General features: G+C 39.6%; 1 protein-coding gene across 8 annotated transcripts in view; it reads left to right on the forward strand.

The window, feature by feature from the left end:
* GARIN2 (golgi associated RAB2 interactor family member 2) overlaps window positions 1-13,743 on the forward strand; it is a 35,817-nt gene that overhangs the window by 5,263 nt on the left and 16,811 nt on the right. For 5 of the 8 annotated variants that reach the window (XR_005790989.1, XR_005790984.1, XR_005790985.1 and 2 more), the window contains exons 2-6: window positions 4,603-4,766; window positions 4,851-4,938; window positions 8,128-8,290; window positions 10,600-10,799; window positions 11,725-12,259. Coding sequence is in view for 2 of the 8 variants with exons in the window: in XM_040477442.1 (XP_040333376.1) it covers window positions 8,132-8,290; window positions 10,600-10,799; window positions 11,725-12,259 (894 nt within the window). In the remaining 6 variants the exon portion in view is untranslated. Of the gene's footprint in view, window positions 1-4,602; window positions 4,767-4,850; window positions 4,939-8,123; window positions 8,291-10,599; window positions 10,800-11,724; window positions 12,260-13,743 lie in introns of all 8 variants that reach the window. The other 3 variants (XR_005790987.1, XR_005790988.1, XR_005790986.1) reach the window with 3 other exon arrangements.

The following is a 13,743-nucleotide window of genomic DNA, read 5'->3' on the forward strand; positions in this document are numbered from 1 at the left end:
AGTTCGAGCCCCGCGTCAGGCTCTACGCTGACAGCTCAGAGCCTGGAGCCTGTTTCAGATTCTGTGTCCCCCTCTCTTTCTGCTCCTCCCCTGCTCGCATGCTGTCTCTCTCTCTCAAAAATAAAGATTTTTTTTAATAAAAAAAAAAAGATAAGTGTATTCTTTATCCCCATCACCTATTTCATCCATCCCCCTATTCACCTCACTCTGGCAACCACCAGGTCTCCATATTTAAGAATCTGCTTTTTTGTTTTCTTTGTCTGTTTTGCTTCTTAAATTATTCCACATATAAGCATATGGTATTTGTCTTTCTCTAGTGACTTATTTCATTTAGCATTATACCCTCTAGGTCTATCCATGTTGTTGCAAAGGGCAAGATCTCATTCTTTTTTATGGCTGAGTAATATTCTATCGTATATATACATATACATCTTTATTCATTCATCTATCATTGGGCACTTGGGTTGCTTCCACAACTTGACTTTTGTAAATAATGCTGCAATAAACATAAAGGTGCATATGCCTTTTTGAATTACTGTTTTTGTTTTCTTTGGGTAAAAATACTCATTAGTGGAATCAAATGGTAATTCTATTTTTAATTTTTTGACGAATCTCCATACTGTTTTTCACAGTGCCTGTACCAATTTGCATTCACACCAACAGTGCATGTGGGTTCCTTTTTCTCCATATCCTCACCAGCACTTGTTATTTCTTGTCTTTTTTATTTTAGCCATTTTGACACATGTACAGTTATATCTCCTTATAGTTTTAATTTATATTTCTCTGATGATTACTGATGTTGAGCATCTTTTCACGTGTTTGTTGGCCATCTGAATGTCTTTGGAAAAATGTTTATTCAAGTCCTTTGCCCATTTTTTAATTGGGTTTTGTGTGTGTGTGTGTGTGTTGAGGTGTATAAATTCTTTAAATATTTTAGGTATTAACATCTTATTGGATATATGATTTGCAAATAAATTCTTCCATTCAGCAGGTTGCCTTGTTTTGTTGATTTGGGGCAGGGAGGGAGGGGGTTGGTTTGGGTTTGTGTTTGTTTTTATTTTTGTTTTTGTTTGTTTGTTTTTTGCTTTTTGTTTTGGTGTAGTCCTGATAGTTTAACTTTGCTTTTGTTTCCCTTGCCAGAGGAGACATATCTGGAAAAATATTTCTACAGCTGATGTCAAAGAAATTACTTCCTATTTTTTAAAGTAATTTTATAGTTTCAGGTTCACATTTAGGTTTTTTAATCTATTTTGAGTTTATTTTTGTACATGGCATAAAGATGTAGTCCAGATTCATTCTTTTACATGTAGTATCCAGTTTTCCTCATACCATTTGTTAAAGAGACTATCTTTTTCCCACTGTATATTGTAGATTAATTGACCATAAAAGTGGGTTTATTTCTGGACTCTCAGTTCTGTTTCATTGATCTATGTGTCTATTTTTGTGCCAGTACCATACTATTTCAATTACTACTAGCTTTGCAGTGTATCTTTTTTTTTTTAATTTTTTTTTCCAACGTTTATTTATTTTTGCGACAGAGAGAGACAGAGCATGAACGGGGGAGGGGCAGAGAGAAAGGGAAACACAGAATCGGAAACAGGCTCCAGGCTCTGAGCCATCAGCCCAGAGCCTGACGCGGGGCTCGAACTCACGGACCGCGAGATCGTGACCTGGCTGAAGTCGGACGCTTAACCGACTGCACCACCCAGGCGCCCCGCAGTGTATCTTGAAATCCGGGATGTATTGCCTCCAGCTTTGTTCTTTTTCAACGTTGTTTTGGCTATTTGGGGTCTTTTGTGCTTCCACACAAATTTTAGGATTATTCCGGTTCTGTGAAAAATATTGGTGTCTTGATAGGGATTGCATTAAATATGTAGATTGCTTTGGACATTGTGGACATTTTATCAATATTCATTCTTCCAATCCATGAGCGGGGAATGCCTTTCCATTTGATTGTGTCATCTTCAGTTTCTTTCATCCATTTTATACTTTTCAGAGAACAAATCTTTCACCTCTTGGGTTAAGTTTACCTCAGTATTTTATTCTTTTTGGTGCAATTATAAATGGGATTGTTCTCTTAAATTCTTTCTGTTACTTCATTATTAGTGTATAGAAATGCAACAGACTTCTGTCTGTACCCTTCAACTTTACTGAATTCATTTATCAGGTCTGGTAGTTTTTGGAGTTTTGGAGTAGTTTTTGGAGTCTTTAGAGTTTTGTATTTATAGTCTCATGTCATCTGCAAGTAGTGAAAATTTTACTTCTTCCTTACCAATGTGGATGCTTTTTATTTCTTTTTCTTGTCTGATTGCTGTGGGAAGGACTTTCAGTATTATGTTGAATAAAAGTGGTAACAGTGGACATCCTTGTCTTGTTCCTGATCTTAAAGGAAAAGCTCTGTTTTTCACCATTAATTATGAAATTAACTGGGGTTCTTCATATATCGCCTTCATTATGCTGAGGTATGTTCCTTCTAAACGTACTTTGTTGAGGGTTTTTATCATGAATGGATGTTGTACTTTGTCAAATGCTATTTCTGCATCTTTTGAAATGATCATATGGTTTTTATCCTTTCTCTTACTGATGTGATGTATCACACTGATTGATTTGTGAATATTGAACAACACTTACATCCCAGGAATAAACACCACTTGATCATGGTGAATAATTTTAATGTGTTGTTGGATTTGGTTTACTAATATTTTGTTAAGGATTTTTGTATCTATGTTCATCTGAGGTATTGGCCTGTAGCTTTATTCTTTTTTGTAGTATCTTTGGTTTTCAGGGTGATGCTGGCCTCATAAAATGAATTTGGAAGTTTTCCTTCCTTTTCTATTTTTTGGGTAAGCTTGAGAAGAATACATTTTAACTCTCCTTTAAATGTTTGGTGGAATTTGCCTGTGAAGACATTTGGCCCTGAACTTTGTTGGGACTTTTTTGATTACTGATTCAATTTCGTTGCTAGTAATTGGTCTATTCCTCTATTGCTTTAGGATTCAGTTAGGGAAGATGATACGTTTCTAGGAACTTAACTTTTTCTTCTAGATTTTCCAATTTGTTGGCATACAATTTTTCATAATATTCTGTTATAATATTTTGTATTTCTGTGCTGTTATTCTTTCTCCTCCATCTCTGATTTTATTTGAGTCTTCTCTCTTTGTTTTTTCTTGATGAGTCTGACTAAATTTTTATCAACTTTGTTGACCTTTCCCAAGAACCAGCTTCTGGCTTCATTGTTCTATTGATTTTTAGTCTCTATTTCATTTATTTCTGCTCTAATACTTATTATTTCCTTCCTTCTATTGGCTTTGGCTTTGTTTGTTGTTCTTTTTCTAGCTGTAAATGTAAGGTTAGGTTGTTTATTTGAGATTTTTCTTGCTTCTTGAGGTAGACCTATACAATCTGCCCTCTTAGATCAGTTTTTGCAAAATTTCAAAGATTTTGGACTATTGTGTTTTCATTTTCATTTGTCCCAAAGTATCTTTTGATTTAGAAACACATTTTAATTTTTTTTTTTCAACATTTATTTATTTTTGGGACAGAGAGAGGCAGAGCATGAACGGGGGAGGGGCAGAGAGAGAGGGAAACACAGAATCGGAAACAGGCTCCAGGCTCTGAACCATCAGCCCAGAGCCCGACGCGGGGCTCGAACTCCCGGACCGCGAGATCGTGACCTGGCTGAAGTCGGACACCTAACCGACTGCGCCACCCAGGCGCCCCTAGAAACACATTTTAAATGACAATTAAATGCAACCCATGTAGTACAATAAATTTACATAATTTAACATGAATAACCATAATTAAATTTGCATACATGCAGCCAAATAACAACCACCATGCAATTCTCCCCCACCACCACCAGCTGAGTGATCACAAGGAACATTCCATTTCAGAGTTAAACTGAGGAAAAATGTTTCTTAGAATGAATGAAACTTGGCAAATATGAAACTATAAGTGAGCAAGAGGGAACCCAGGGCAGCAAATGCTGAGTAAATTATACTTTTTGACAGAGGGGCAGGTGTCAGTAGACCAAGATAAGCTCTCAGGTGCTCACTATGTGACAGCCATGGTGTTCAGTGTTTCCTATACATCACTCTATTGAGTTAAGTAGTTTTATCATCATTTTATAGATGAGAAATTTGAGCTCAGAGATGTTAAGTAACATGCCCAAGGCCACAAAAGTAGGCGACAGAGCCCGAGTATGAACGTGGATGTGTCTGACTCCAGAATCCTTTACAGTCCCAGTTATACCAATTTCCACACTGGCCTATGGCATTGAGTTCTGTAGTTATTATGGTTGTGGTTTACCTTGTCCAGGTATTCCTAAAGGGGTTATTTAAATCAGAATTTTACAGAGAGAAAAAAGTATTGTCTGTAGTGACTGCAAGCACAATATGGAGAACGATACACAAGTGACAAAATAGTGAGCTGGAAAGTTAGTAATATAGGCTACTCTGGCTTTTTATGGGAAGAAAATAACTCAGGTTTCTTATGACCCTCCATTGTACAATATTTATTTGAGTCTATATTACTTCCTTTGTCACATTATCAAATATGTTACTTGCTTTAAGAGCCCAGGATTTTACCATTTGGCAATTTCAGGTCAACCATGAGCTATGAACTCGTGACTGTCTGGTTCCACTCACCACAAGACCATGATTAGAATCATTGACAACAGCTCAGCTCAGATATAAACAGCAGCCCTCTGAGCACTTCACCCACCTTGCTTCGTTAGGAAAACTCTTTCTAAGGCATGGACCTCTCAGGTAGGAAATAAAAGTAAGGATTTGTACTGAAATTTTCCTCCTTTGTATGCACTTTATTTTCTATTTTTGTTTCCTTCACAAAAGACTTCACCATGAAAAGGAGGAAGCCCAGACTGAAATGAGTTAAAACCTTCGTCTTGGAGAGAGGATTGTGGCTTGGCCCTGAGTTAAGGTGAGATATGTTGATGCATACTAATGAGACCATATTAAGCTCTACATCGTCACACGCTCTCCTTCCCTTTCTCTCTCCATTCTGTCTCCTTTCCTCTCCTTTCCAAGCTGTCTTTGCCTCTTTTCCTCTTCTGGAAACTCAGTGGATCAAGAATGCTACTTTTCTAGATCTCAAGAGGGAGACACATGAACTCAAGAGGGAGAACATGAAGAGAGAGTTTGAGCTGAGAAAGATAAGTGTAAGAAATCACAGCTGTTCTTGAAAATGGAGGGTGAACAACTGCTGTGATTTTGCTTGTCACCCTGACCCAAAGGGTTGCTGACCTTTGTCTTCTTTCCTCCATTATACCTTGCTTTCATCCAAAAATGCTCTTTTGTAATGATTTCTTGCCATGTTCCAGAAGATCCCCCATATATTTAGGCCCCAAAGAATCCAGTTAATGTTTTGATCACTTGCTGTGTCCTCTGTCTCTGTTAAGGCAGTTTCACTGTCTTTCAACAAAGTGATGATGGTATAAATGCCTTGTGCTGTTGGGTAAGTCATGAAGGAGAGAAAACGTAGATGACAATGAGACTTTAGGTGCTTTTTTCCTACCATCCAATCACTATAAGGATTCTTCCACTGTTGTTGCAAAGGTCTTTTCTAAGAAACCGTGGCTAAATAAAGCCTTTTTGCACTCTAACCCTCAGAACCTGTCCATCTTCTCTAGATCTTCTTTTACACCCCCATCCTCTTCTCTATACCTTTTACTTCCTCTTTCCTTGTAGTATTATTTCCATTAATATCTTTAAAACATCACAAACATACAGAAATATTGCAAGTACACTACAAAGGTCTTTTTTTTCCTGAATCTTTTAAGAGTAATTTGCCAACTTGATGCCCTATTACCTCCAAATACTTTAGTTTGTGTTTCTTACCATCAAGGGTATTCTCCTCCAGAGCCAAAATTTAACCATCAAAATCAGAACATGAATGTTGCATATTACCATCATCTAATCCTGAGACCCCATTCAAATTTTACCAGTTGTCCCAATAATAGGCTGCCTAGCCAGTTCAGAATCACGATTGCATTTAGTTATCATGTTTCTTTAGTCTCCTTCAGTCTGAAAAAGTTTTAGTCTTTTCTTTGACTTTGACTTGCATTGATATTTTTTAAGATCACAGGCCAATTATTTTGTCAAATATCCCTCTAACTGGCTCTGTCTGATATTTCCTAATGGTTGGATTTGGGTCATGCATCTTTGGGAGGAATATCACAAGGGAATGCTCTGTGCCCTCATTGCATCCTATAAGATGATGCACCATTTTGATTTGTCCCGTTACTGATGTTGTTCATTCACCACTCCACTATGATGGTGTCTGCACGGCTTCTTCAATGTAAAGTTACTTTTTCCTCCTTGAAAATTAGTAAGTATTCTGAGCTATGTAAATTTCTGTTCCTCACCAAACTTTTAATTTATTCATTTATTTATATCAGTATAGATTCTCAAGTTTTCCTATTTTATTTGACCAGTTCCCCTGTATATAACCAATTACCCTCCTCCTCTACCATCCTCTCTCCTGCTCAGACACCCTCCTCACCCTGCTAGGCTCTGATTTCTTACACTGTACTCCCCTTATCCTGACAACAGAGGTGTTCTTGCCTTCTTTGGGTTCTGAGCCAAGGCTCCCCACTCCCCCAAGTACAGATTCCTGCCTCTCTTTGTCCCAGCTAATGGATTGAAGACAAAATTGTTCAGGAATAAAAGGGAACAGGAAGAAGGATGTCTTCTGTATTCTTTGGTGCTCCCTCTTTTTCCTCTTTTCCATCTGTCCTGACCTATCCTGACCCCTCTCATCCTTGCCAACTCTTGCCAAGTCCTTGCTTTCCAAGCACTCAAGGCAAAATTGAACCATGGACAGTGGCATAAGCTCCACCAGTCAGACTATGAGGGTTTGAATCCTGGTATGGGGACTTAGTTCCCATCCTCTCTGTTTTAGATGGTGGTGGTGGTGGTGGTTTTATCTCTTTCCCATTTTTATCCCCTTAATGCTCTTTCTTTCTTTCTCATTCTTTTTCCATTTTGGCTTCACTCTAGACTGTTTTACTTCCTTGCTTTTCCAGACTCTTTTTACTTTCCCCATGTTCGTGTACAGATGTGTTGAAGGGAGGCATTGAGTTGCCACCAGCAGAAGGTCTGATGGGGAATTCCCATGCCCACACTCATATGCTTAATGGGATGTCATGTAGCAGTGGTGTCTGCATCCCATGGCCCTGGCTGGGACAGCAGCAAGACACGTTCACTACTTACCCCTTCACCTGAGCAAAAGGGAAAAAAAGAGTCTTTGAGGAAGGACTGAGGTGGAACTATACACCTGAGGCAGAACACATAAGCAGCTTGCTGGTTAAGGAACCTTCCTCTAACTGGCAGGAACTTGTGAAAAGGGAAGGGTGATCTTTTGAAAATATGAACAGAATTACATTCTGAGACCCTGTTCCCTTCCTGGAATTCTGTCATTTCTGGTAGATAAGAGGCAAAATCCAATGATGTATAGCCATTTTTCTTTGTTGAAGCAGTTTCTGGGGAGAGAGCCAGAACGAGAGACCAGAGGAGATAGACAACAGTCATTGGTTAGAAATCCTCATCCAAGAGCTAAGGATCAGTCAAGGGTGTATGGTCAGGAAAAGACGTTCTCAGTGTAGTGTAGTTTTGATACAGTTCTCACAAAAAAGGATTTGAGAACTCTTCATGATGGCAGGAGCAGTGGTACTATTAATTAGGAAGACAGAACATAATGGTTTGGGGGATGTAGTGTGTGTGTTTCAAGGCCTCCTAGAGAGGTTCTTTCCCTTTCCTAACTGCCCAAATAAATAAGTGTTGCCAGCCCCATTCCCCAGGCATTTTCTGTTACATGGATCTTTTCTAGAGTCTTGAGAGCTCTAATCATCCAGTATCCTTTTTTTTTTTTTTTTTTTTTTTTTTTTAAGTTGCTTATTCTTCCTATAGAGTGTAAGCTGCATGGGGACAGGGATCTTCTCAATCATGTTCAGATGTATCACCAATGCCCAAAGCAGTGACTGGCATATCATAGATGTTGATAAAATTTGTTGAATTAATAAGTAAGTGAGGCAACTTCATCATATTAAATTTTCTCTGTATCTGTTCATTGTATTCCCATCCCCTCGACTCTCTGATGTTTGTGAGTAAGCACCATGAAGAAGAACAATAGGAACTCTACCACAAGGATCAATAAGCAAGATGCCATCTCCGTCCCACCCTTCCAAGATGCAGGAGATCTTCAAAATATGTTGGATGGAGGAGAGTATGCCCCTTTTGTATCTCCTCCCATATTAGAGAGCAATTTTCTCCAGGTAAATCATATTTGAGCCCTGAATTAAGTTCCAGTAACTTCAGTAATTAATTTTCTCAAAGAAACTGAAAAGATTGGGAGGAGAATTATTTTAAATGTGATAAAGGACTGCATGAGACAGTTAAAGGGAATAGTTTTGGAACTTTAACCAACCTAAAATAATTATAATGTTAAAGGAAAATTCACCTCAATTTTTCCCAGCAAACTCTCACCTGGGAATTCTGTTCTAACTCTACCATAATTGTCATTCTATCATGTCTTCCCAAAATGACATGAAGGAATTACAATGAATTCAAACATCCCACCACAGGAAAGCATTCAGATGGCTCCTTTCTTAGATTTAGAAGACATTTTAAAGAATAAAATGTATGACATGACTGAGTATTAAAATGAATTTTGGTTGGGATGAGCACTGGGTATTGTATGTAAGCGATGAACCACGGGAATCTACACCCAAAACCAAGAGCTCACTTCCTCCTGCACCCTTTTCCAATAACCTTTTGCAAGCTCTAATGAACACTGGGAGAGGCAGTTAGCACCCTGTAGACCAGACACACCCCATATCATAACTGGGTAAGTTATTCCCTTCGACGTACACAACCTCTCAAGGTTAGTATGTCTTTGGCAGCAAGTTGCCACAGGTTATGCCTCAAGTTTAAACAAAAAAGAACAATGATCTCAAAGTAAAAGAGCACAGCTCCCTTGCATGGAGTCATCAAGGACCCTGGTCCTCTCCTTTTGCTCTATTACCCTCAGGTTGGCTCCCCTCAGGACATTACATGCAAACAGGATGGTGACAGCTGCCAGAAACAGATGAAATGCTCTCATCCTAGCAACTTTCTGTGAGGGCTGAGAAACTGTTCCCAGAGCCACCAGGAGGCCCCCGCTGTGTCTTATTGGCCAGGAGGGGGTCACATGCCCCTGCTGAAAGCAAGCATTGGCAAGGGGATGAAATCACCATGACCAGTTTAGGTTTATCAGTATTTAACCCCAGAGCTGGAGCACCATCCCTGAGGGGCAAATACTGGATGAATTCTGAATGCTGTTAATCAGGCATGGCTTTGGGTAGGTCCATAGTGTGGGCTACAACCTTTTTCTGAGTATATCTGTTTTTAAGTGATTGTTTTTTTTGTTTGTTTGTTTTTGGGTTTTTTTGAGAATGTACAGCTGAGAAACCAAGTGTTGCCCCTCTTTGGCTTCCTTCACATCCCTGTCTAGCCACTTTTCAGTCTTCTCATCTTTCAACTGGCAGAGATTTTTACTGGCCAAGATTCTTTGATTTGGGGATTTTTGCACATGCTATTCCTCTGCCTGGAAAGTTCTCCTGTCCAGCCACTTTATCTCATATTGTTCAGGTCTCAGCGAGAGGTCTCTTCCTCTGGGAGATTTCTCTGACCCTATGTCCAGGGTGTGCTGGAGCAGCTAAGTGTTCTGGAAGTTTACAGGTCTACTGTTTAACACAGCCATTATTAAAAATTAGATTGTATAAACTTATATACTCAAACCTCATCATTCCTATTATTTTACTACATTTTACTATTATTTATGCTCTTGAGGTTATGGATATAAAAATTTGGCAAAGGTCAGTGAAGACTTGTGTGAGAATCAATTGACTATATTGAATTTAAAATGAACAAAATTGTAAATATCATTGTTTGTAAATTGTGCTACTCATCTTTTATAGCAGTAAAATATGTAATTATCATATGCATATCTTCCAAGAGATAGTTGTTACACATTTACCAGCACACCACTGCCTACATCTCCTCTTAAATCAAGTCTCCTGTTATATGCTTCACAGCACAGCACCCTGACCTTGTACTTGGGAATACTTCTTGCAATAATGATTAGTGACATGTTTGCTTAATGTTCACCTTCCCTGACAGAACCCCCATGGCCCAGGGACTGTGTCCGTCCATTCACTGTGATATTTCTTTTATTTTGAAAAAATGTTTTAATGTTTATTCATTTTTGAGAGACAGAGAGACAGAACATGAGCAGGGAAGGGGCAGAGAGAGAGGGAAACACAGAGTCTGAAGCAGGTTCCAAGCTCTGACCTGTCAGCAGAGCCTGATGTGGGGCTCGAACTCATGAACCACAAGATCATGACCTGAGCTGAAGTTGGACGCTCAACCAACTGAGCTACCTAGGCATCCCACACTGTGATATTTCTAAGAATTCACATCAACAAGTGATTGAACAAATGCATCATGGTTCATTTCTCCATTATTTTCTGCACTGCTCAGGTAAGCCAGGTTGTTGGGGCCATATACTTTATCACAAAACTTCTCTTCCTGTTCTCTACCTTAGGTTAATAGGAGAGGTGAATCCATTTACCTTCACAACCGAGCCAACTGGGTGACTGTAGGCATCTGCTCTTCCAGTAGCACCCACAAGACCCCCAATGTGATGCTTCTGGCACATCTTACACCTGAAGCCCAGAAAAATACAGAACCCCTATTTCAAAGGCTCCTGACATCTCCTTCTCCAGAGAACCTGGTGCTCACCAGGTGAGTTACAAAGGGAAGAGGTTAAGGATCTCTCAGAAAACATGCTTTACCCCTGAGAAACTGAAAATAGAAACACCAATGATATTTGCTCCAAGGGAGCATCTCACTTGCACCGTGTGACAAATGATAGAGTCGTGTCCTCAAAGTCTGGGAAAATAGCTTATGACAAGCTGGCAGTCAAACAGGTAGTTAATTTTTAAAAACTAAACCTAAGTAACAGGAACTGAAGATTCATAATAAACTGCCTCTCTAGGGCATGTCCTTCTTTCCCCAGCATCTCAGCCTCCATCAGAATTAGCTCTGGTCTTGGGACACCTGTGTGGCTCAGTCTGTTGAGCGTCCAACTTCGGCTCAGGTCATGAGCTTGCAGATCGTGACTTCCAGGTCCTCATCGGCCTTGCTGCTGTCAGTGCAGAACTTCGGATCCTCTGTCCCACTCTCTCTGCCCCTCCCCAACTTGCACTCTCCCAAAAATAAATAATTTAAAAAAAAAAAAAAAGGATTAGCTCTAGTCTTGTCTCAAGCCACTAACTTGCTGTATGACCTAGAGCAATCACTGAACTTCTCTCTCAGCTTTCCAGGATTAACTAAGTAGGACAACTTCTCAAGATAAATAGTTGATACTCTGATATTTTAAGCTCATCAGAGTCTTAGGAGTATGCTTTGAGCGAGATGGCCCTCAGGAGCCTGGTTACATGTACTAAAAATCAAAGTTTTGAGCCTCAAAAGCTAAGGACCAGACCTGGGAACATGGTGGCCACAAGGAGGTACTGTTCAACCTTATGCCTGCCGCAACCCAGGCCCATCTGGGAGACAAGCCTGTTTCCCTGAACCTCACTGTCACAACTGCTATGCAACATAAAAGGAAAGGCCTTTTGACAGGTCTCCAATCAGGCCTCCAGATGACATTTGTGTTTGTTTGCAGGTTTCTCCCTCTACAGTTTGTGACTCTTTCTGTGCACGATGCTGAGAATATGCGCCTCAAAGTAAAGCTGGTCAGTGGTCGAGCCTACTACCTGCAGCTCTGTGCCCCTGCATGTAAACAGGACACCCTATTTTGTCAATGGGTGGAACTCATCTCCCTCTTGAATCAGGAGAAAGCCAAAGCTTCCAAACTGTCAGAAGTCTCAAGCCTCTCGGAAATCACCAATAGCACAGATATCACAGGTTCAGTGGACATCATGGATATTGCAGCATTTGCAGCCATACAGACCCCGCACATGTACACATGTTCAGACCCTGTACATGCCATAGAAAGCATTGATTTCTCAGAATTCACAGATGTCACCGATGTCACAGACGTCACAGATGTTCCAGAAAATGAGGTCACAGAGGCCCCAGATATAAAAATTGTCACAGAAGTCACAGAAGTCACGGATGTCTGTGATGTCCCAAACAACTCGGAGGTTACAGTGGTGTTTGAAAACGATGACATACTAAGGGCCAAGCAAGAGGAAAAGGTATGTGACATGGAAGACTCATTCTTAATAATCAAGAACAGGAGTGATAACCAAGATCGCCCTTCTTGGTTAGCTCCTTGACATTGATTATCAAAATGCTGTGAAATGTGCTCTGAGTAATTTTAATGAGATAGTATCCCTGAGCCCCAGTATAAAGGAGTTGTAAGACATATCCTGAAAGAGGCGTGACCATGCTTACCATCAGATTTAACCCAGTATCAGAAAGCTGTGGTGGGATGGAAAGAACTTTGGGACCAAGGTCAGAAGACTTGGGTTGGAAACTTACCCTGCTGCGTATCAGTTTGACCAATCCACTGAAGCTGTGTGAGCCTCAGTTTCCTCATCTCCAAAGCGAGGATACTGATATGTAAGGGCTATTTTAAAGTTTAAATGTATATAAAAGTACACACTACATTGAAGGATGGGGTGAAATTTCAGTGGGTAAAAGTGAGGGTGGAAATAGAAAAATAAAATACCAAAAGAAGTGAGTTGCTTTAGAAAAAGCCAGAAAGTGAAAAACCACAGAGCCATATCCAAGAACAGTTAGTTCAGTTTGGCTAGAGCATAATATATACAGAAAATATTGGGATATAGGATTCGAAAGTTGTCTGCAAACCTTGAATGCCAAATTAAGAAGCATGGACTTTGCTCTTTGGGCAAACTTTAACTGTAAAAAACCTCTGTGTGAGGGAGTGAAGGAGCTGTGTTTTTAGAAAGGTTAACCTGACGGTAACATGGAATGTAGATAAAGAGAGAAGTTTGAGGACTACTGAGGAAAATCTCCATGGGGCCCACAAGAGAAAAGTCATAAAGGGCCAGGATAAATATTTTACAGAAGAAGCAACTGCAATAAATATCGTGGAGAAAATTTAACCTCACTAGTAATCAAAGGAATGCAAACTTGGGGGAAAAATAACCTATAAAACTGTTAATTAAAAGAATAAAAATAGGGGCACTGGGTGGCTCAGTCAGTTAAGCATCCAACTTTGGCTCAGGTCATGATCTCGCAGTCCATGAGTTCGAGCCCCATGTCAGGCTCTGTGCTGACAGCTGGGAGCCTGGAGCCTGCTTTGATTCTGTGTCTCCCTCTCTTTCTGCCCCTCCCCTCTCACACTCTGCCTCTCTGTCTCTCTCAAAAATAAATAAACATTAAAAAAAATTTTTTTAAAGAAGAAGAAAAATAGTCAGTGTTAGTAAAGATGTGATCAACTTGGAATTCTTATAGGTTTGTGGTAGGGATGAGAATTGGCCCAAACTTTCTTGAAATCATTATGAATCAAGAACCTAAAAATGTTTATACCCTTTGATTCAGTGACTCCATTTCTAGGAATCTTTCTTAAGGAATTAATCAGAAATAAGAATGAGGATTTAGCTGTAAAGTTGTTAATTATACTATATCTATACCATGTTGGTAAAAATGAAATAACGAAAATTTGAAAGTAACCTAAATATCCACCACAGGGGAATTGCTAAACTAATGTAAA

Source organism: Herpailurus yagouaroundi, unplaced genomic scaffold (genome assembly GCF_014898765.1).
Source record: "Herpailurus yagouaroundi ecotype Mexico unplaced genomic scaffold, PumYag 141, whole genome shotgun sequence".
Taxonomy (NCBI): Eukaryota; Metazoa; Chordata; class Mammalia; order Carnivora; family Felidae; genus Herpailurus; species Herpailurus yagouaroundi.